The 23099-nt window shown below is 40.1% G+C and overlaps 4 protein-coding genes across 7 annotated transcripts; 3 read left to right on the top strand and 1 right to left on the bottom strand.

The window, feature by feature from the left end:
* The first annotated feature begins 111 nt into the window (after nt 1-111).
* Nucleotides 112-1616, top strand: tcta (T cell leukemia translocation altered). The gene is made up of 3 exons (XM_051414569.1): nt 112-474; nt 567-618; nt 909-1616. The coding sequence occupies exons 1-3, from the start codon at nt 264-266 to the stop codon at nt 949-951; spliced, it is 306 nt and encodes a 101-aa protein (XP_051270529.1). The 5' UTR covers nt 112-263; the 3' UTR covers nt 952-1616.
* On the bottom strand, nt 1441-6861 carry glyctk (glycerate kinase). 3 transcript variants are annotated; one of them, XM_051414537.1, is made up of 6 exons: nt 6769-6861; nt 6450-6545; nt 4182-4568; nt 3939-4090; nt 3683-3858; nt 1441-3593 (listed from the first exon to the last, which is right to left on the bottom strand). In XM_051414537.1, exons 3-6 carry the CDS (start codon nt 4535-4537, stop codon nt 2709-2711), a joined length of 1569 nt encoding a protein of 522 aa, XP_051270497.1. In that variant the 5' UTR covers nt 4538-4568; nt 6450-6545; nt 6769-6861; the 3' UTR covers nt 1441-2708. The 3 variants fall into 3 exon arrangements, with proteins under 3 accessions (XP_051270497.1, XP_051270496.1, XP_051270495.1); XM_051414536.1 differs by having other exon boundaries at nt 6450-6844; XM_051414535.1 differs by lacking the exons at nt 6450-6545; nt 6769-6861 and adding an exon at nt 5084-6400.
* Nucleotides 6862-6911: 50 nt separating this feature from the next.
* Nucleotides 6912-12325, top strand: wdr82 (WD repeat domain 82). The gene is made up of 9 exons (XM_051414554.1): nt 6912-7293; nt 8369-8466; nt 8847-8913; nt 9027-9126; nt 9238-9354; nt 9480-9635; nt 9805-9874; nt 10834-10976; nt 12112-12325. Exons 1-9 carry the CDS (start codon nt 7133-7135, stop codon nt 12139-12141), a joined length of 942 nt encoding a protein of 313 aa, XP_051270514.1. The 5' UTR covers nt 6912-7132; the 3' UTR covers nt 12142-12325.
* A 990-nt stretch (nt 12326-13315) lies between these two features.
* LOC127371626 (twinfilin-2) lies at nt 13316-21006 on the top strand. Of its 2 annotated transcripts, XM_051414548.1 has the most exons (9): nt 13316-13765; nt 17146-17324; nt 18089-18184; nt 18303-18407; nt 18529-18543; nt 18743-18868; nt 19016-19166; nt 19288-19409; nt 20326-21006. In XM_051414548.1, exons 1-9 carry the CDS (start codon nt 13669-13671, stop codon nt 20491-20493), a joined length of 1059 nt encoding a protein of 352 aa, XP_051270508.1. In that variant the 5' UTR covers nt 13316-13668; the 3' UTR covers nt 20494-21006. The 2 variants fall into 2 exon arrangements, with proteins under 2 accessions (XP_051270508.1, XP_051270509.1); XM_051414549.1 differs by lacking the exon at nt 18529-18543 and having other exon boundaries at nt 13319-13765.
* The last annotated feature ends 2093 nt before the right edge of the window (nt 21007-23099 follow it).

Raw genomic sequence — 23099 nt, 5'->3', positions numbered from 1 at the left:
GGAGTGTTATGAATTATTAAATGAGTAGCTTCGCTACAACTGACGTTTGCCGTTACGAGCGAGTAGGGGCCACGCTACGTAACCTACGTAACCTACGTCATCTCCGATTCTTCATTCCTCGCCACTGACACAAACATCGTAACGGTAGAGATGGCGACCGGTGTGTCATACGTTACCTAGCCAAAAGCGATGTTTTTAAAAGGATATCCATCGGAGTAAGACTTCACCCTGTTGATTTCACACAGACCGAACAACCGGACATCATGGAGGAACCGTGGGATTTTGAGTTTCTGTCCCGTATCGCTGACAGCTGCGTGTCGTTCCTCTCTGAATTTGTTGACGACTGGCTCGCCAACGACATGAGAGTTTCCATATTCAAAATCCTTCTCAGCTGGTTAATTTTTAGTCTTATCGCAATTCACTTCGCGTGGAAAGTCTACGGGAATACGGTGAACGACATGTATTATCGGCAAGGTGAGTTTTGTTTCTGACATCTGTTATGACTTTGCTAATCTAGTGCTAAGCTACGTTGGCTTCACTTCTGACTGTTTGCTGTTGATGTTCAGGTACTGGACAGAACGGAGGGACACCTGAGACAGCTCCTCACCTGAGTGGATGGTAGGTGTGAAAGCATACATGTCACTTCACACAGGTAGTTTAGCTTTCTCACACTGTCTGATGCTTCAGTTTTGGGTGGGTCGCCATTAGTGCAGAAGCTAGATTTAGCATGTTATTTTTCTATGATGTACTTCTTCTGATTGACTGCCTGTTGTTCCACAGTTGAATGGATACAGTGCAGTTCATTTCTAATTTTTCTCAGCTGAACAGCTCAACATGTGTGGTTGGGTGGGGTTTTATTGTAATGCAATTTAATTTAATTAGTAATTACATTTCTGTTCTTCTTGCAGGGAAACCAGAGTAGGAGAGACCCTGAAGACTCATCGCGATTAACAGGACAATGGTCTTGGACTTTGGATTTTATCCAAATGAGAGCTGGACAGTTAGTATATCTCCCAGAGACACTGAATGCATCCTCAAGTTTTGCTGAGAATATCTTCGGTGCATTTAAGATGCATGCACCTTCTGGCAGCTGCCTGGAGAAACATGTTATTGTTTTTCATGCAAACCAACAGTGATCCACTAAATCAACTTTAAAGTGCTGTGAGATATTTATTTTGGTTTGTCAACATTTGTCATTGAGCAGAACTCTGCATAAATACCTAGATTGATCTGTTTGGCTTAGTGGTCAACTGTTAATTTTTTCACCCCCAAAGAGGCTTCAGCACAAATGTGAAACATATTAATGGGCTTGTGTGTAAATTAAGGGTGCTTTAAGAACACTTATGACTGCAAGCAAGAAATAAATAATTGGACTTGGAATTAAATGATGAATGGAAGAAAAAAGTACCAGTAGTAGTTTTCAAGACAGGACACACAGGATAATGTGGATATTTTTTTAATGGTAATCCTGAAATGCCACAAGAGGGATAAGTGAATGATGTGCATGTACCCAGTTATGATTAAGAAGATTATTTGACGTGGACAGGGTCATTTCTATCACTGCTATTTCATAAATAAAGCACATGGTCTGTTAGAATACAGAGCCATGAAAAGCAGTTCATGTTTTACATATTCATTGATTTTCCATAAAACTTAAACAACCAATGTGTTTCTTATAACATGTAAGGAGCCTGGTATGCACTGGAAGGAAGATACAGTGTCCGTCTAAAATATTCACCCTACCTTTGACTTTTTCATGTTTTTCTTCTACTCCTCCTAAATTAAGTACATAAATTACAAAACAATTGATTACAGAAACTCATTCACCCCATTTATAACATACCTGAAGTGCAGAATTTGAATGAAAATCATGTGTGTTATCAAGGTGTAACAACTGATTTTTGCTAAATGTATCTAAAAGGATCAACAGTGGGTAAAAAAGTGCAGCATTAACATGTGCAAAGCTAAAACCAGCCTATCCATGTTGGGTAGACTCAAGGCTGTAATTGCTGCCAATGGTGCCTCTTTGCTTGAGGAAGGCAAACATACATATATTTGCGCTCAGTACATATTTATTTAGCTTTGGAAATTAGTCTTTTTTGTTAATATGTATTAAAAATCGTAGTTAAAGCCACTGTGATTTAATGTAAAATAATAACACATGAAAAAGTCAAAAGGGGTTGAACACTTTCTGTGGGCAATGTATGAGCCATCTTACAGTCAGATATTATAACTGTTATAATGGTAAAGACAAGTCTGTAGTACAGTATAGTGTACTGCTGTGTGTATTTACAGACTTGTTTAATGATGTACACAGTCATTGTTAAATCAACCAAACAACAAAACCATCAGCTAATTTAGGTACCTTGAATTACCTGAAAAAAACAGCAGCAAAGCTGAAAAAGAGACTGTAGGTTTTGTGAAAATACTGATATTACATTTGTTGTTTGAAAGTACCGATGTCATTGATGTCTCTTTTGCTAGAGTAGGAGTAGCAAGTCCACTATTTATAAGCTTTTTGTTCCCTGCTGAAAGCTTGATGCTGATGATCTTAAACTTTGTGGCCGTTAGAACTTAATATAGAAATACCAGTCTTTTCACAGATATGGGCCAAAAAACTACACTGCCAAAGACAGACAGACAGTACTTTTATCTGGGTATTTATCCAGATCCACTGGACTACAATCACTTTGTTTTGTGTGCTCCAGTTAACTTATGTTAATGGGAATTGGTGGAATAAGTAGCATGTGCACATCCATCACATTGGTGCAGGTTAAGCCAGGCACGAGTAAGCGCTGCCCGGCAGAGAGACGTGTAAAGAAAGTGTAAGAATCGTTGTTGGTAAGGAAGTTGTCGATGTCCAGCCCCTGTGCTTGTGCCTCTCCATACAACCCCCCATCAGTGATAGCCCCTGCTGCCTCTGTTGGTCCATCCTGACCGTCAGTCCCACCACTCAGGAAGACAGGACCATTAGGCGGGAGCTCCAGCCCTCTCAGCTCCAGCCCCACTCGCAGGGCCAGCTCCTGATTTCGACCACCTCGACCCTTTCCTGTCAGCTCCACAGTGGGCTCACCTCCGGCTAACAGACACGTGGCACCCCATCCTTCTGTACGTCCTTCTTCCAAGACCTGCATGGTACGGCAGAGGTCCCAGCTCTCCACGCCCACTTCGGGCCCCAGTCTCAGCATCTCAGCGGCAATCTCTGGAGGAGGTTCCACTCGAGAACAAGCAAATCGGGCCAGGAGGCCGTACAGCCTGGAGACTGACCTTACATCGCCACACACTCCTGGTGCCAGAACAACAGGGCGGAAACCTAGCTCTCGAGCCCGGCGACCTGCGCACTTGAGAGCAACACTGTTGGAGCCAATCACAGCATTGAGAACATGTCCTGGCGTGGTAGATTCATCAGTATTATCCCGGGGACTTAGTCTCCCAAGGACATCCTTTACTGAGGCTGGTAGAGAGTTCAACAGTTTGTAACGTTCAAGGACTGATAAAACTTCTTCAGGCCACACCTCACTCGGCACTGTGGGGCCGCTGGCTATCAAGTCCAGAGGGTCCCCAATCACATCAGACAATATCAGTGCAATCACCTGTGAAGACGTGATTAGAGGAGTGATAATCAAAGTACAATGCTAAAATGAGCTTACAATAAAAAGCTGGTTAAAGAAAAGTGTGTTACCTGGGCAGGGTGAGCACAGTTTGCAAGCCCTCCACCCTTTAAGAAAGACAGGGCCCGTCGCACAGTGTTCAATTCTTGAATCGTGGCGCCAGCACCTGCAAGTTTGCGGGTAACATCCAGTTTCTCTTGCAACGAAATTGGCGGCATGGGCGCAGGTAGTAACGCAGAGCCTCCACCTAGACACATTGTGTTAGAAATGTACATTTCAAGGTATGATTTTGTAAAGAAAAAGCAACAAGAGAAGATGTATTTGCACCTGAAATCAGTACAAGCAGCAGGTCTTTCTCCGTCAGTTCACTGGCCAACTGCTTGATCCCTTCAGCTGCCTTCTGGGCATCAGCGTCAGGTAAGTTGTGTTTAGCTCCCTCCATTACTTTGATACGACTGTTTTCTTTTAACAACAGATGACTGCGATGGAAGGGAGAATTTGTATTATGTACATTAATCTTGTTTTCTGAGTAATACTTTGACTTGTTTACATCCTAAGGCATTTGCTTACTGTTTCCCATGCTGCTGTAATGTCTGCTGAATCCCATGTGGCACGCTTATTATTCCTTTCACTAAGTGATCCCCCACAATCCTCTCTGCCTCGGCAGCCATACCCAGTACAGCTTTTCCAAAGCCCACCAAGTGCAGGTTGTGTTTGAGTATGAATTTGTGACCATCGATAACGACTGAGTCCTCCTTGCGCTCTAAACTCTGCCGCACCACAGTGTCTGGCTGCACAGCTTCCACCGCAGCTGCAAACACCCCACGTGCCCGTGAGTCCATTGACATTTTGCACAGGGTAGGTTTTCTCCTGCCCACCAGGGACAGAAAAGGCTGAGGCCGGAACAGGGAGAGCACACGGGCCATGGACAGTTCAGCGGGTCTGAGCAGAAATTGCCTGAAAGATTAAAGATTCACGTCACTGTTTATACAAATGGTGTCAGTGTCAGCTGGTGTGGTGAGTGCTGTTGACAAGCAAACATATATCAAGGTGAGATACTGACACAATGAGCACTGACAAGAGAATAAGCCTGAAGATAAAATGCCAGTGACATTTGCAGTGTAAGTAATACATTTAACAGCTGATGGATCAAAGCCTAAAACACTATGGCTACAAGGAATCTATATTTAAATAGTAATATCTTTAAGTTAAGTTGTACACATGTTGTAACTCTGTTAAAATCTTACCCCTGGTTAAATCTAAATACTTGAGGATTATACTATGTGTTGCTGTTGCATACCTGTTCTACTCACATACATTTGTTAACGTGCTGCCTTATTTTTACAGGCTGAAAAGGAAGTTTACCCACCATTGCCTACTGTTTGTGTTTAATTAACCATACTTTACATCATCCTAAGCCAGTTAAACATTTCCCTGTAAGAGAACTTCTGAGAACTAATGAGGCTGCCTACCTGTGAAGGTTGTAAAGGGGATATAAAGCCTGTGGAGTCCTGTGGAAGCCTGTTATATGTGCTCCAGCTCAGCAGTCAGGCAGTGCTGCAAAAATCTGACCAGACACTGACTTGGGTTGTGTACCCTGTGTGTAATGATTGACTTGAATGGACCACAGGACATATCAAACCACTGACCAGCTGCTTGTTTGTCTCTGCCCCCCACCCACCCACTGGGTGTTAAAAAAAAAAAAAAAAAGAGGGTTAAGTTACACTAGAAGTAAGTTCAGTGGTGGTATAACAGTGAACACAGTGGTGAAATACACGAGCATATTATCTGGCAGACTTTGGAGCTGTTTATGCTGCAGCATGGTCCAAAGGGTACACACCCTAAAGGTAGTTTACACTGAATGCATGTTGTGAAGACACCTGCATTAATGCTCTGTTTGAAGGGAGTCATGAAAGAGTGCATTGTGTGTTTATGACAGCTGAGAGCCACCCTCACTTGTAGAAATGTCTTTTTGATATGTTTGACAATATTCAGAGCCATATGCAGTTTATAATAACAAAAGAAAAGTATGACAGCTTGTCATACTTTAGAGTAAGAATTTGTGAATTTGTTTATTTATTATATCCTAAGAAATAGCACACTGCCCACGGGGTGTGGATGATATAAATTAGTCAACCATCAGTGATTGTTTATTGTGATACTGTTTATACTGGTGGCTGTAACATCTCTGGTTGCATAAGGCCATTGTGGACAACATTGCAAATCAATGAGCAGGACAGATTTATAGTAATATGACTCGAAAGTCATGTGGTTATTTGATATAGTAACAAATTTTCCAGAGAGATGTATCAGGATACAGTGTTTTGCAATATAGAATTACATACAGTCATATAGGTTTTTAACTCATAATGCACAAATGGTAAAATCTTAAAATAAACCTATTTGAAACTGTTGTTTGCTATTTATGGATAAATTAAAACAATACAACTATGACATTATTTTTCATGATGTGCCTTTAAGTGTTAATGCACAGTATGTCATTCTGGACAAGCAAGCAAGTTTGCACTTAAACTTGTCTTAATATACTTATACACTTACTGTTGAAAGAGTTTAATTTTAGATAATATGTTGTATTTATTTCCAGCTGCTAAGGTTACATGAGTCACAATGTTTACAGGTCAAAATGGTGGGCAAACCGAAATCGAACCTTCAACCGATTCTATTTTAAACCTGCATAGAACGTCAACCGTTGTGACGTTCTATGTAGGTTACCATGGACACCGTCAATCTTTTTACACTATCCGAGCAAATCTGTTGGCACTGTTGACAAGAAACAGACGGGCTGATGATTAAAAACAGGTAAAAGTTGCTTCATACCTCAGACTCCTGCGGTGACAAACCCCTTGCTGTTGTTGTTGTTGTTTTCTTCCTCACTTCTGAGTCCATTTTGAATGCTGGTGAAAAACCTGGAAGCTGTCAGAAAACAATAGTTTGACCTAACACAAGGCTCTGAATGTGGCAGAAAGTGCTGGAGCCCGGAGCGGCAGCTGCTAACACACTTTCAGACAAGGTCTACAGGGACAAATAGTCCGGTTGGGTGCAGCTGAAAGTCACGAGTAAAATACTGCTTTATCCTTTCTGTGAAGTCTATTTCATTTTGTTAATTTAATTGCTTATATTGGTGTGTAACGCTTACTCCTTTGGTTTTTCTGTTGTTTTGGAGTCCTTCGTACAAGTGCACACACACACACACACACACACACACACACCAACTCTCGCGATAACTGCCCAATGCGCGTGTCAGATGATGAATATGCGCGTCACCGACGTGGCGAAGGCGGTGCTTTTCCCTCCCTCCTCACTAGTGAATCACAAGTATCACAGGCGGGCTTTCGTCGCTGTTTTTGAATCATACATCTTTAAAAAAAGAGAGAGAGAATTGGTCGCACAATTACAGTTTATATATATATATATATACGAGATACCACAGGGGACTTCTGTAAGCCGGTTTTAAAGTGAAACGAGGGCCTGCTTCCCCTCAGACACAGACAGAGGCCATCATGAAGCTCACGGACAATGTGCTGCGGAGCTTCAGAGTTGCTAAGGTGTTTCGGGAAAACTCAGACAAAATTAATTGTTTCGATTTCAGTTCAAACGGAGAAACAATCATTTCCAGCAGCGACGACGATTCGTTGGTGTTGTACGACTGCCAAGAGGGGAAGTAAGTGCGGTTTTGTCCTTTTTTTCCTCTATTGTTTTTGACGTTAGCTACCTGCTATGCTAGTTAGCGAGGCCTGCTGCACTGCGATAATACTCAGCAGCGACTGTATGAGGCGTGAAATGTCTGTATGTGCATGTAGTTTGAAACATTATGTCTGTGTCTGTGTGTGTCTGAGGTTATGTAATATGCTGTGTCCATTATAGTGCTTGAACACAATCTGTTAAAATATAATTAAACGCTACTAAACGTTAGGTTTGTTTGAGTTGGTTAAAAACATAACAGGGCGGCTACTAACGTGTAAGTTATTTAAAATAATGCTCAAATTATTAGTTAATGTACAGAAAACGAACTGTGAGCAGTTGCTGCTTTTCTCCTTTTTATAGTATAATGTGATATATATTGATTATTAGGGCTGCATGATATGGTAACAAGATCATATTGTGATTATTGTGACCGATACTGTGATTGTTGGTTAGTTTTTTCACTGTAAAACTATTTAAAATCATATTGGTGTGACATTTGTTGGGGTCTCCAACAAGATGTGTAGGCCAGGGTATCTGCAGAACTAAAGTAGTTCATTATAATGCTGTTTCATCGAAAATAACAGCTTCTGTGCTTTGCATATTGCATTTGGTTGTATTATTATTAATATTTTAATTGGCTGAATAAAACAAGGTATTTGAAGATGACAGTTTGAAACTGTGACAAGCACTGTTGCTGTAGACCAAGTAATGACTCAGTGAATAACAGAAGTGCTTGTTGGAGCGGTAATCTATCAGTATTTCTTTGATTTACTGGTCAAAATAATAAATGTTCCTCACAAAATGTCAGAGCTCAAAGCCTGTCTTTAAAATTGCTGTTGAGAAGCCAAAAAATCTCTCAGCATTCAGTACGTGAAGATTTAAAACAAAGACGAGTATCTCTGCATGAGTCTGTACTTTTTATGTGTTCTGTAATATTGTGAAATGACAAGTAATATAAGAAGACGGCTAGATTATATCTCAGCATGGATTGATATCTTTTATGCTTATTCACTCTCATTTTTCTCTCCTTTCTGTAATCTAATTTATGGCAGACCCAAGAGGACCCTTTACAGTAAAAAGTATGGAGTGGATCTGATCAGGTACACACATGCTGCAAACACTGTGGTCTACAGTTCCAACAAAATCGATGGTATGTTGATGCACAAATATTTGTTGGTAGTTTCTTTTCTTTATCTTTGGTAACATAGCGAGGACATGTTTTAGTTTGTGTTGTTCTAGTTGGACTGTTGAGACATCGACCAGAGGTTGATGTTTACAGGATGCCGTGCCCCTGTGGACTGTTTGTGGGAGACACTCTGCTCACTTTGGTCTGAGGTAGTTGTTTGTACAGTTTGAGGGTCTGTGATTCTGCCCCATACAGGAGCTAACTGTACAAGTGACTGCCTTGCCCACGGTTGAGTCAACACGTCAGATCTGTCTGTAATCAACTTCGTATTTGAATGTCAGCTTGTTTCTTGCCGGTCAAGTTTTATGTACAACACGATAATTATGTTATTATTATTCTTGAAGATACTATCCGGTACCTGTCCCTTCATGACAACAAATACATCCGCTACTTTCCTGGGCATAACAAAAGGTGAGGACTGGATTTACTCTGGCCTGTCTGTACCTTGATTTGATGTAAACTGTTGATTTGGAAGTTCTTGTTTTCTCATTTGTACCTTGTTTCATTTTTTTCTTTGTGAACAGAGTGACCTCTCTCTCCATGTCTCCTGTGGACGACACATTTATTTCTGGCTCATTAGATAAAACAATCAGACTCTGGGATTTGCGGTCCCCTAACTGCCAGGTGAGTAACTTTTTGTTGTAATGTGGTGAGCATCCATTAGTGTTGCACTAATATGAAAATTGGGAAAGATAAAACCAATTCTGACTTTGTCTTGTCCTCTATCAAATTTAGGGTCTGATGCACCTACAGGGGAAGCCAGTGTGTTCCTTTGATCCAGAGGGCCTCATTTTTGCTGCTGGAATAAATTCAGAGATGGTTAAACTTTATGATCTGCGGTCGTTTGACAAAGTAAGAAGTGTTTGTGTGTGTTATGAGAGAGGGAGCTCATCCACGATGTGTGTTAATCTAATATTTGAAGTAAGTAACTTTTAATTTAATTGTAGTGAAATATTCATAATTCCTCTTGTCAACAGGGCCCCTTTGCAACCTTCAAGCTTCAGTACGACCGGACGTGCGAGTGGACAGGACTCAAGTTCAGCAATGACGGAAAACTCATTCTTCTTTCTACTAATGGCGGAGCCCTTCGCATCTTAGACGCTTTTAAGGGTGCTGTGCTACATTCCTTTGGGGTAAGAGACAATTCTTCATCGTGCACAATGTGTGGAAAAACGTGTTACTTGAAAAGAAAACACAGACAGATACACAAACACATCTATATCAAAAGAAATTAAGACAGTGAAGTTTATTTTTTGAGTTTTCAGTACTAATCTGCACAATCGGCTGTTCATTTACCCACAGGGCTACAACAACAGTAAAGGTGTAACGCTAGAGGCATCATTCACTCCGGATTCTCAGTTTGTTATGATTGGTAAGTAGAGATCGCCCTCTGAAACAGATTCATTCTTTATTTTATCTAAGGAACAACACCAAAATGTTGACTCACAAAATGTTATCACAAGCATAAAAAGTCCCTAGTCAGTTGGTTTTTGAATTATTGAATTATACTAAAGCCACATATAGAAAAACAAATAATGGAGTCTGAAGTAAAAAAAAAAAATCAATTCCTAAGTCAATTTAACAAATTACAACAAAAGATGCTATGCTGAGTGTACCAGAGGGCCTGTAAGTCTATCAAATAGTGATGCAACAGTTGATCCATGATCCCACAGTTCACCACCAACCATGGGCTAAATTTAATCAGTGTGTGAAATACAGTTTCACAGTTTATGGTCATAATTCCCTAAATCTCAATGCAGGGTTTCAGACAGATGTGTGCTGTTTAACTCTGGAAGAGTGTGAGAAAGTTTAGGGAAGAGCGACTAATTAAAAAGCTGTCGCTTTCTGCACTGAGGGGAAATCCCATAGTCATAGTGACTTTTGGCATTTTCAGTGGTGGAACTGGGCGTGCTGGTTATCACAGTGTATCTGCTATACTGTACAGTATTATATTTAGCACTACTGTGGTGGCAGCTGCATCAGAGCCAAAGTGGCTCATTTTTAACTCTGACCCCTTCTTACACGGTCACACTGTCAACGAGTCCAGACACACTCAGCGATCCTTCAGCAGCAATATCTTCAGCAGTCAGTACTTTAGTACAGGATTTTTTTTATAACAGGCTGCTCTGGTGGGACGAAAAATGATTTGATCCTTGACTCAAAACTGTGACACAATCCAATTTTGTGATCTGTTGCACCCCTACTGTTGAATGTCTCACACATACCATCCGTGATCTCTTTTTGTTGTTGTTTTTTAAAGAATGCAGGTCCTAGCTATCCTATAACTGTGCCAACATATTATCAAATTTTTGTTTTGTCCATATTTTTCAGGCTCGGAGGATGGAAAGATCCACGTGTGGAATGCAGAGAGCGGTATGAAGGTGGCTTTATTAGACGGGAAGCACACGGGACCGATTACCTGCCTACAGTTCAACCCCAAGTTCATGACGTTTGCCAGTGCCTGCTCCAACATGGTGAGTGGTGGTGGCGGCACTATGGAGTGAGTTACTGAAGCAGATTACAGTGATTACTGAAGCTGCATTAGAGGGTTTAACACGATGGACATCTAAGTTGTTTTAGGGGAATTTAGTGCCAATAACATGTTTATGTAATGTGATGTTACTAAACTGACTACTACTACTTCTTGAGCCACAGGAGGCTCATTATACAACAAAATGAATGTTTGCAGGTCCTTCATAGTACACACATGGAAAAAGATAATCTATATCTATATACCTTCTCCTTATCACATCGTTACACTGTTACTGGTTCATTCATAACACCTGATGCCCACAGTGACTCAAATCTAATACTGTACACACTTGATACAACTGTACGCTGCTCATGTGGCTGATTGTGAGCTTGTTATGTTGTTTAGTTCAGCATTTAATCAGCATAATCTTTTTTATTTAAAGGCTTCTCTCTGCACCCCCACACCCAAATCCACTGTGAAAAATAGCCACGTTAGATACAGTACTATTAATTATTAACAGTACTCCTTAAAATTGCGTGTCTTCTCACTTAACATGGTGTATACCACGTGTTTTGGCGATCCGTCCTTGCAGCACCGTGCCCTGTAGACATGGACCTGCAAGTCCTTTGAACTTGCACATCGTCACTCAGTGCCCACTCGCATCATTAAACAGTTGGAGTTTCTCTATAATTCTCTCTGGACACAGGCAAACACAGGTGGCTTTATTCTTACTGGTTTATTTGAAGGCTTCTCTCCCTCTCTCTCCAAGTCCGCCATGAAAAACTAAACACAGTTTTGACTAGAAAATATAGACCATGTTGGCTTAAAATGATGTAAGAATAACAGACTAATCTGAAATCTATTCCTAACAATGACATTGGTCATAAAAGGTAAAGAAATGATACCAAAGATGTAAACAAGATAAAAGTAACAATTACAGGGGGAACTGGAAAGAAAGACGACCCAAAAGTAAATTGTATAAAAGAAAGAAAAAACAGAAATTTCTCAATTATGCACCACACACACAATCTCACACACAACACACACACACACACACACACACACACAGAAAACACCAGCAGCCCAAAGTGGACCTGATGTGACTGAACGTTTTTAAATGTTTTCTCATCTTTCAGGCATTCTGGCTCCCCACCATCGATGACTGATGACTGTAAAGCGAAGCCCAAAGTTGAAGTGACCAGCAGGGGGCAGCACAACCAGCTCTGTGTACATTTCACAGGAAGTGCGGCCTATTCAGTTCAAATTGTAAATAAGTAGTTTTCAGAAATAGATCATTTGTCTATTCTTTTTTTATATTTCTATTTAACATTAAACCTTGTTTCTTTGTAAGATGTTGGTTTCTTCAACTTTGTTATTATGTTGTTGCGTGTTTACAAACATATTACACAATCCAATGGTGCCGTGCTACAAGAGATATTTATCTGATTCAACCATTGATTTTCTTTTTGTAATGAATCAAACCATCCAAACCTACTTTAATGCGTTTTTATTTTTGTCCTGATGACTTTGGTATCAGTTGAGAAAGTCAGTTTACATTGGCCCTTGATGATGTAGTGAACTTTATATGATGTATATGAGTCATATTTTATTAAAGGAAATTATCTTTTGAAGCACAAATTATTAAAGGTTATTAATTGGGGGAAATTTATACTGTATATATTAATAGTTAATTTGTAGTTCATATAACTTGGTCAGTCAAGCTTATGAGTTGTCAGTGTAATGTTAATTTTCAGGTTTAATATTCATTTATTATTGTATAAATTATACTAGGACTTATAAAGAAACCCATAAATATCAGTTTTAAATGTGTTTGGATTTCAGACAGGGAATGTGATTTCGACGTGACCAGTCGATTCATGACATGAAAAACATCTTACACAATCTGTTGATCATCACATTTGTCATGTGTGGAGTAAGATGAGAGGTGTTTGTGATCAACAAAGTTAAATAAGTTGTGTAAACTTAAGCAATATGCTAATTTTGATCAAATATGGTTTCCTTTATAAATCAGCCTTTTATCTCCTACCTCAGCCTTATTTATTGTGATTTGTAACTCATAACCAGCAGAATATCAGACATTTACATGGTAAAATTCAAATGAGAAGACGAACGCAGTCCACTTCAGTGCATCAATGGTTAAACAACAGTGCGTCTGCCTCAGAACTCTTACAGGTGTCATCCTTCCAAACGCTCGCATGTGACGATACGTCTGAGCTGAATTGTTTCTTGGCTCAGAAGTTATGAGGTTTGCAGGTCACATTCTCTTCCTCCTCTGTCGGTCCTGCTGTGTGGTGGGGGTTTCACAGACCAGTACCCAGGGCTGGACAGTCAGCCAGTGGGAGCTAAATTTGGGAGAGAGGTGATCAGGTTCCCTCACTGTGCACATGATCCTGTCCTAGTTACTTGAGCGATGTCCCTTCTCACACCGTCACACTCTCTCAACGAGTCCAGACACACTCGGCGTTCCTCTTCTTCAGCAGTCAGAGCTGCACTTAGTAAAGGACGTTTTTACAACAGGCTGCTCTGGTTGGACTTTAGTGACTCTTGACTGGACTGAATATTTGGGCCCTGGTGCTGTGGAGCTCCAGTCCTCGTCTATTGCTTCTCCTCTGTCTCTCAACACCCCTGCTAGCAGCACTTGGCGGGAGGAGAAGAGAGACTGCTGACCCGCCATGTTTCTCGCACTAGTTGTGACGCCAGAGCTCAGGGAGTTCCTGGCCAGGGCAAGAGGTGGAGCAGTGCGCCTCCTCAAGGTCTGCATCCTAGATGGTGAGTGACCCAGGACAGTAATAATGTTGGTCCCTCAGTGGGATGGGATGTATAAATCATCTGTGATATTAGTTTTAAGTACTTCATGTTTGTTCTTACACAATGTCCAGAGCTCGTCTCATCTGACACTCAACAAATCATCTGTAAAAACAAGTTATTTATGCAAAGATGTATCCTACCTCTATGGCAGCAGTCCCCAGAGTGTTTGGTTGTGGACACTTACAATGAAACAGTGTCTACCTGTGGCCACCGATCACATGTGAAGGTGTTTGTTTCATCTAAAGGATTTTTAGAGGCATGATGAGATATTTGGTGTTCACTGGAAAACAGGTTTCGGGAAGAGAAATCTTGAGTTTCTTTCTCTTCCCTTTAATCATTTGGTGACCCCTCAGATTTTCCTTAAGACCCATTGACTTTATATTACTTTCTAACATAATCTACATGGCTGTAGTGGCCTCGTGTTGCTCAAAAAGCTTCCAAACCAGACTGGATGTCACCTTTATCACGAGCTGGAAACTCTTATAAAGCTATAGACCAATGGTTTCCAACCTGAGGGTCTGGACCTTCACAAAGGGGATCGTGAGAGGACTCTAAGTGGCCATCAGACATTTATTGAAGTAGAAAATATTAAATTATTCTGCCCTTTTATTGTGAAGTACCATTTAGTGTTCACATGAAACTGCAGTTTGTATCATGAATTATCATTACACTCAACAACTGAGAACTGAGCATCCGGTGATCTTTAAAAAACCCATAAAGTTGTTTCCCAACAGTTACTGCTGTTCTAATTATCTAATCTAATAGTTCTGTTCGCTGCACAATACTAAAGATTTTTAAACTGTTTCTCAAGTTGAAACTGTATTTTGTTAATAAAGGTAGCCGGAAATGGAAAATGTCCCTTTTCGATCTGTATGATACAAAAAAAGAAAACATGTTTTTGTGCTAAAAAATAAATAAATAAAATAAAAACTGAGCAACGACATATGATATTTCCGGCCAGCATCTTCATTTTGAATTGAGACACAACTAACAAAGATTCTGGAAAAACCTTCAGAGCAGCTTTAAGTGTTGCTGTAATCAGTCTGGGTATTTTAAAGATGGCTTAAAAACACAAACCGGGGCGCTATTGAAGAATAGTTTTCAAGACGAGGCATCACAAACAGATGTTGCTTCACATTACGGGCTCACAAACAAAAACAAAAGTTGGTAAACCGCTGCAGCAGACTTTGTCTAACTTCTAGGACAAGAGGATTGCGTCAGCTGTGTGAGCTCAGACAGTGTGTCAGCTGAGCTGTCTGAGGAAAAATGGGCAGTGAGGCAACAGGTTTCTAAGTAGCAGGTTATGGAACTGGACTGATATGTTCATGAGGTGTTTATATCTTGTTTGGGTATCTGACCAGCTGTAATCTGACTCATCACAGATGCATTCTGGGACTTTTGGGGGGCTATCTTTGCATCACATTAAATATTTGGAGTATTGATGTCAATAGAGACGAGCTCGGTGCCACCGAGACAGAGGGGTGTCGGCTCTGTTTGACTTCCTTACTTAAAGCACCGTGATCTTCCCTGGGCGGCACTTGGGCTATTTTGATCGACACGTGACTTGACATGGTTGCTGCTGCCCAGTGACACTGTTCGCCCCAATGTCAAAAGAGCAACAAGATCATTCTGGCTGGTTTCATCACTGCTGGCTTCGTTTGTATGCCATCACCCAACTGTACCCCTGAGAGCGTCTGTCTCATTATTTTATTACTTTGTTTTACTCTTTAAGGAACAAAGACAATACACAACCCCTAAAGTGAGTCATTTACGTACAGTTTAATACTATTACAGACCTCTAAAGACTTAGAGAGAATTGCTAATGGAAAGTATGTGTGTGTGCTGAGCAGGAATGTGTTGTGCCTCAGAATAGCATCATGCCCCAAGAGACGGTCAGGAAATCCCCCTGCACCCCACAAGGACATCAGACTTTGGGTGTATGTGTGTATTTTGTGTATTTCATTAAGCCGAGTTATTTAGTATTTCGTCAGCTCAGAAATGTATCTGGTAATATTTTTAAAGCCAGAGGTTGGTCTTTGCCTTTCTTCACCACAGCACGTGGAGCGAACACAGAGAGCAAACAGTGAGACGTCAGTTGAGGTTTTTAGACTGACTTTGGACCAGATAAGTGGGTTTACACATTAATCGGTGAGCAATGAGGGCTGATGGTTGATTAGCCAATCAATTAGTCAGCGAATGTATTGATAATCAAACCAAGAATCCCAGACCTTGTCAGGCTGTAGCTTCTAAATTGTGAAAATGTGCTGCTTTATTGTTTGAAAACACTGTTAGTTGGACAAAACCAAGATATTTGAAGATGTCACAGTTAGAAAATGTAAAGAGCTGTTTTAATTATTTTCTCACATTTAGTAGACCAAGCAGTTAATCTTTTATTTGCAAAATAATTATCAGTTTAATCAATAATGAAAGTAACTCCAGCCCTAGTTGACCAAAATAAACAGAGATTAACATTTTCCTTTTCTGACGAAGTTGGGAGGTTGTATTTTTTGTTCACATGCCACCATAAATATATCGGCTACTATAGTTGTTCATAATGTTCTTACAAATATAAATACTGTACTTAACATATATAGACTTGATAGAGATCATATATATATATATATATATATATATATATATATATATATATATATATAGCCTATATATATAAGGTCAAAAACAAATTACTTCCTGAAAGTTGTTTAAAATTAGACTAAAATCCCTGTGACAGTATGAATATGTAGAAAGGACTAATGTAAAACATCATTGTGTTTTAATGTGCTGCACTTTTGAGTTTTAGAATGTTTGAAAATCAGTTAATGAACAGATATAAAAATGTGATAAAGTTGAGAATATAAATAGAGTCAAGTTTTGTCTGATGTTATTTTTTAAACATCAAAAAGTTTGCACATTGTCTTTGTCGTCTCAATAAGCTGCACTTGTTTGCTCTGTATGCTATCTGTTGTTTCTACTGTACTCTTTTGCCTTTTTATGTTTGTTTTTTTATGCTGAATTGTTTGTGTAGGTAGTTACAGACCAGAATATATTTTAATTTCATTAATTAATGTGAATACGCATGACTGCAGGCCCCTCCACTGGACCATGTTTAAGCAATCAAACACATTATATAATGTATAATAATAGGTATAGCTTCAGGGAGAATTTAACAGTATACACCTGATTTTTATAAATCCAATTGCAATTATCCTCCTACGTGTAAACCTACACGACTGTGGACTATAGTGTCATCTAACTGCGTCTGTATGTGTCAATGTGCTCTGCAAAGGCCATGTTACATATAGGAGGTTATGGTATGTGATGAGTACTGGTCTGATTTTCAGAGCAGCTGGTGCTGGGGGCCTACAGAGAGCCGGAAAAGAGCTGGGACCAGGATTATGATCACTTCCTGCTTCCTCTCCTGGACGACCAGGACCCCTGCTACGTCCTCTACCGCCTCGACTCCCAGAATGCACAGGGCTACGAGTGGATCTTCATATCATGGTCTCCTGACCAGTCTCCAGTATGCCATCATTCTGCACCGTACACTGAAGCTGCACACACACATTGCTGGTGATAGGTGAAAGCCTTAAATTTACATGTCATTTTTTGGAGGAAGAAAAACAAATCCTGCACCCTGTCAATCACTTGTATTCAGTTTGTTAACAACATTAATGTTGGCATAAAAAAAAAACACCAGCAGCTCCCAGGATCCATACAAAAAAAGGTCAATGAGGTCGTCTGATTGTAAACAAAACCTTACTGAGATCTTCTGGTTTTTAAACATTTGTTTACAAATAATCATAAGGTAAACTACATAGATACAGTTTGTATTATTCAATAGAATAAGCCCACATACAAAACCATGGAAAAAATACTGTACCACATAGGTACATTTCATACAACAGGAAATGGCTATATATCCTACAATACGTAATAATGAGAACATTGTAAAATGAAGTGTCTGTAACTATACTAAAAACATCAAAAGAAGTTTGATGTTATTATTAAATCAGTTACTAATCGCATAAGAAGAAACCTAGAATGGGTCATGTGTTAAAAAATGCTGGATCCTACATTTACCATAATGCAACTTTATACAAACAACAACCCAGTTTTTAACTTTTGAAATACTTGCAGTCTTAAACACAACCTGAGATCACTCTGTTACAGTCAAACTTCCCCTATTTGTTTTAAGCTGACCAAACTTACCTGTTTGCATGTGTTTATAAGCATTGTAGCAATTCTGTCTGACAGTACTTCTATTTTCTCCTCTGATGGTTGCAGGTGAAACAAAAGATGTTGTATGCTGCCACCCGTGCCACAGTGAAGAAAGAGTTTGGTGGTGGCCACGTGAAGTATGAGATGTTTGGCACAGCTGAGGTCAGAAACATTTAAATAAATTTTAATTCACTGTGACTGTGTCTGCTGATGACGTGTTTTTAGAGGTATTTGACCTGTGCTTCCTGTAAAGAGCCTCTTGTTTTGGTTGCTACACTAGGAGGACATCTGTTTGCTGGGCTACCAGCGTCATGTGTCATCCTGCTCAGGTCCTGCCCCGCTGACATTAGCTGAGCAGGAGCTCCAGAGGATCAAAATTACTGAGGTGAGAGGTCAACATGCCCTCGGCAGTGTTGTCATCATGGCATGTGCCACGCTCGGTCTGTGTCTTTAAAGTAGCTTCTTCTATTTGAAATGTGACTTTGTTGTTGTGATTGCTTTTTCAGGGCCGGGTTAAACAGGTACGTTGATACATTATTCACTGTGTGTGCATATTTAATGAGAATTCAAATTCGAGGTGAATAGGGGAAGACGGAGAGGATCTATATCTACTGGATGTAATGATAGTTTGTGAAAAAGTTATATTATTCCATTAAACACTTTTTGAATCTTCCTTTAGAGGCTTAAAATGGATGCATGTTTGCTTGCTGCCCCCTGCAGGTGAAGACAGAGATCAGCGTGGAGAGCAAGCACCAGACGCTTCAGGGCCTCACCTTCCCACTGCAGGAGACAGCCAAAAGAGCCTTGCAGCAACTTGCCCAGAAACGCATCAACTACATACAACTGGTGAGCCTGAGGAGGTCATATAGGATTAAGGTTACTCCAGAAAGTGACACAGGCATTGTTTTAGTCTCAAGTCTGAGCAGGTTGGTGTCAGGAGTTGGTGTATTAGACTTCTGATATTTTGCTTGTTGCATTGTTATTGTGTTTCAGCGATTGGATGTAGAGAAGGAGACAATCGAGCTGGTCCACTCTAACCCGACAGAAACTCGAGATTTGCCCCGCAGAGTTCCCAAAGACACTCCCAGATATCACTTCTTCCTTTACAAACACTCCCATGAAGGAGACTATCTTGAATCTGTCGGTATGTCCCTGGACTCCATTAATGCTCCTCTTTTTACATATGTACAAAGTGCACATGCATGCTGATACAACAATACAAAACATTAACTTATAAATTCTATATAAAATTATTCTGTCTGCAGTGTTCATATACTCCATGCCAGGATACAGCTGCAGCATTAAGGAGCGGATGTTGTATTCCAGCTGCAAGAGTCGACTACTGGAGGGTGTCGAGAAAGATTACCATTTGGAAATTGCTAAAAAGGTAATGGATGAAAGAGGGATAGAAACTTACATAACACAGGGTTGCAGCTACCACTGAGAAAACCAAGGTCATGCTCTTTGTGTTTTTTCACATATAGTTGGTATTTTGGAGCCTTATTTCTATGATTTTTACACTCAGTATATTTATATTTGACTACTTTTAGACGTACAAAAATCAATAATAAATAAAGGTTAATCAGTGTTTATCCACTGGAATTGTGTGGAGCTTGGTAGCAGTGTGGAGAGACTTCGGTATAGTATTCAGACCTTCAGGTTGGAGGACAGAATTTAAAATGCTGCATTAAGGGATTTTGGACCTCAGGATAAAATCCTGGTTACAGCCAGTGTGCGAACTGTACCGTAGCTGGACTGACTGTGATGCACAGTACGCTGACTACAAAATAGAGAAATGAATAATGGCAATTCGGTGTGCAGAGTGGGACTAGGAAATGTTTATTTTTCTGTATATTTTCTGAACTGAAGTTTATGATACTGTGCAGCCATGCTTCAGTGGCGATGGTAAGAATACCATTATCTTTATTTTAAGTGAATTAGTGATGAATTACCCTAATGCACAAATCATACATTAATAGCAGCCCAAGTTTATACATAATCCATAATGATGAAGATACAGAAAATTAGAAAAGCATAGCAAAAATAGCTTATTTTAGAGAGCCCCCAAAATCTCACAATTCATGTTTTCAGGGGAGCTCATGTCATATAAAGAGGAGCCGACCTCCCTCAGGCTCCCCGTAGTCCTCACCCTGGTTACAGCCCAGGTTGTATACAGTTCTAAATGTTACGCACCTCGAGCTGACTAATAAATGTCAAAATCATTTATGTTCAACTGTGTCTAAAGCCTAAATTCCAAGAACTGCGTTTTGTTCACCTGCATATTTTCCGCTTTGTATGTGCAGTTGGAGATTGATGACGGAGATGAACTGACAGAGCAGTTTCTGTATGACGAGGTCCATCCCAAGCAGCATGCCCACAAACAGGCCTTCGCCAAGCCCCGCGGCCCGGCAGGAAAAAGGGGACACAAGCGCATCATTAAGGGGCCAGGAGGGACCATACAGGACAGCTAGAGGTGGACACATTTCTCCTATATATATATATGTAGTCCAGTCTGCACTATAGACCCACAAACACCTCGTCAGGCCCAGAGGGACCTGCACATTGATGGATTTCCTCTGCTGTTTGTGTACTGAAACACTTGTGCTATATAACAAATATGTTGATAAATTGTCTTTAATCTGTTTTTCCCACAAAAAAATCAATCTCACAGTATATATGTAAAGTATATATGTATATATTGTGGCATATAAGAAAAAAATGTATAACAAAAATAAAAAGTGTTTATTGATGACTTCCTCCATTTACAAAAGAGTCAGACAGATTAGCTTCACAATAACAAGACCATCTGTCTGGTTCTTCCATATTTATAAGAACACATCTGCAGTTAACAATATAATAGACTTTAGAGTCAGATGTTTCAGTCCTCACACGTAGCCTCCAACACAGGTTTTGTATCAACAATGTTTATATTAAATAAACAATATGAAAGTTCTAAATAAAAACTTGTTTATACTGTGATATTAGATTAGATTTGTGTCTTCTTATTCGTGTTTAATGCATGGAAAAACTTCCTGTCACATGTCTGTAATTCTTCCACATCGTTCGGATGGACATGGAATAATTAAATCTCTGATTCAAGAGGTTTTAAATTAGACCAACAGCTGTGCATACGGGCATCTACTCCAGTCGATAACATCCTCTTGTCAGGACAGGAGCTGCAGTGCAGTGAGGTTGCGGTGTGTGATAGAGAGCACTTTGTTCATTTACCTGCATGAAAATCAATTTAGCTTCAGAGTTCTGGCCAGTGTTTTCTGAGAATACAGTATAAGAGGGCAACCAGGGACACATCATCAAAGGACACATTAAAATTCTTAGTGACAAGATCACTTTTCATGGCAGGTAACAGCTCTTTAAATGCGGAACCGCTGGCGATGTTTTTGTCCAGCTGCTTTTGAGGTCATCTGTGCTGTGAGATGAGTCTGTGTAGATATTGTAAACATGACTCTCTCTGTCGGGCTGCACGGTGGGGCTGTGAGCCACTGTAAATGCTAACGGCAGCACGCTAACATGCTCACAGTGACAATGCTGTGCTGATGTTTAGCAGGTATAATATTGACCATGTTAACAAGCTTAGTTAAGTTATGTTAATTACACACATAAATACATAAACACAAGGTGGAATCTGAATTGTTTTGTAGGTATTTGGTCATAAAACAAAGTATTAGACAAAGAGTTTGACCTGATGTTGGTGCTAAGTGGGAAAGCCAGGGGAACAAATCCATTAAAATACATTTGGGAACCATGAATGTTTGTGCCAATACACCAGTGCTGCTGGCTGACTGTATGCTTGATCTGCATCTCCAGACAGTTTTATTTTGGCCCTAAAGGTTCAGTTTTAATAGTAAAGGTTTCCACCGCCTGCATCAAGGGATGACTACATTTATTACAATTCATCCTGAGAGGAACATGAACGTGCGTACCCAGTTTCATGACCATCCAACAGTTATTGAGACATTTCACTAACCTCCAATGTAAACCTCGTTGTGGAGCAGGAGGAAAAAGTCAGGGAATCACCAGAGTCAGTCGGATTCATCCTCTGGGCAAAATGTAATGTCTGTACTAACTTTAATGTCCAATCCATCCAGAAGATGTTAAGATACTTTAGTTCGGACCAGCCTGACTCTCGTACCGGCTGCCATTGCTGTCACCTGGAGTCATGCTGCTGCTAAACATCATGCCCGGCAACAAAATATTTGTATATCTTTAGCAGAAACAGCCTTACTCAGCAGTCCCCTCCAGGCCTGTTCCCTGAGAACTAAGCTCCGCTGATGAATAAGGCTTTCTCTCATACAACGGATGGATTTATATTTCTGATTCCAGGCAATTAAAGCTGTTCTCAGAATCTTCTGGAAATGCCCATTTGTCTTACATGTTGGGAGGAGGACAACAGTTATTCATTGTGTGCCAAACATCCTTCCACTCACTAAACCTAAGTTCTGGGTATGTAGTGTGTTCACACAGGGAAAAGTCTATTAAAGATGTCGGTAGGCTATGCAAATACGTGGTGTGTGGTGCAGACAGGCACTATTGAAAAGGAAGGAGTTAGTCACAGCTGGAAACAATTAAAATAAACTGGTGCTCGAAGAAGATCTTGGAAAAACAAGATTTAAAGTGTAAAATCTTATATATTTCTTTTAATAGGCCGCAGTGTGAAAAATATGAAGACAAAAAGTAGTAAATTGAAGTTTGCAGTTTTGCAGTGATAAAGTGTTTCTGTCTCGACTGATTCAGCTGGTAATAATGTAAATATTTGATATTTTGACTGTTTATGATAGTAAACTGAGTGAGTTTGAGTTTTAGAGGCTTGTCGGGACACAACAAGACATTTTAAGATGTCACTGTGAGCTCAGAGAACTTGTGTTGGGCATTTTTTGCTTGCTTTGTATAGAGTAAGCAATCAATTAATAGAAGATTGAAGAAGATAGAAGAAAATTACTACTTAATCTATTTATCTAGCCTTAGTCCAAAACACTGGCATCTCCCTGGATACAGTTCACACTGGCCTGGACTTCCTGTAGGTGTCCACTCTCTATATTTCATGTTTTTTTTTTACCTT

This window comes from Dicentrarchus labrax, unplaced genomic scaffold (assembly GCF_905237075.1).
Source record: "Dicentrarchus labrax unplaced genomic scaffold, dlabrax2021, whole genome shotgun sequence".
Taxonomy (NCBI): Eukaryota; Metazoa; Chordata; class Actinopteri; family Moronidae; genus Dicentrarchus; species Dicentrarchus labrax.
The sequence above is the reverse complement of the archived record's forward strand: the minus strand, read 5'-3'. Positions and strand labels throughout refer to the sequence as shown.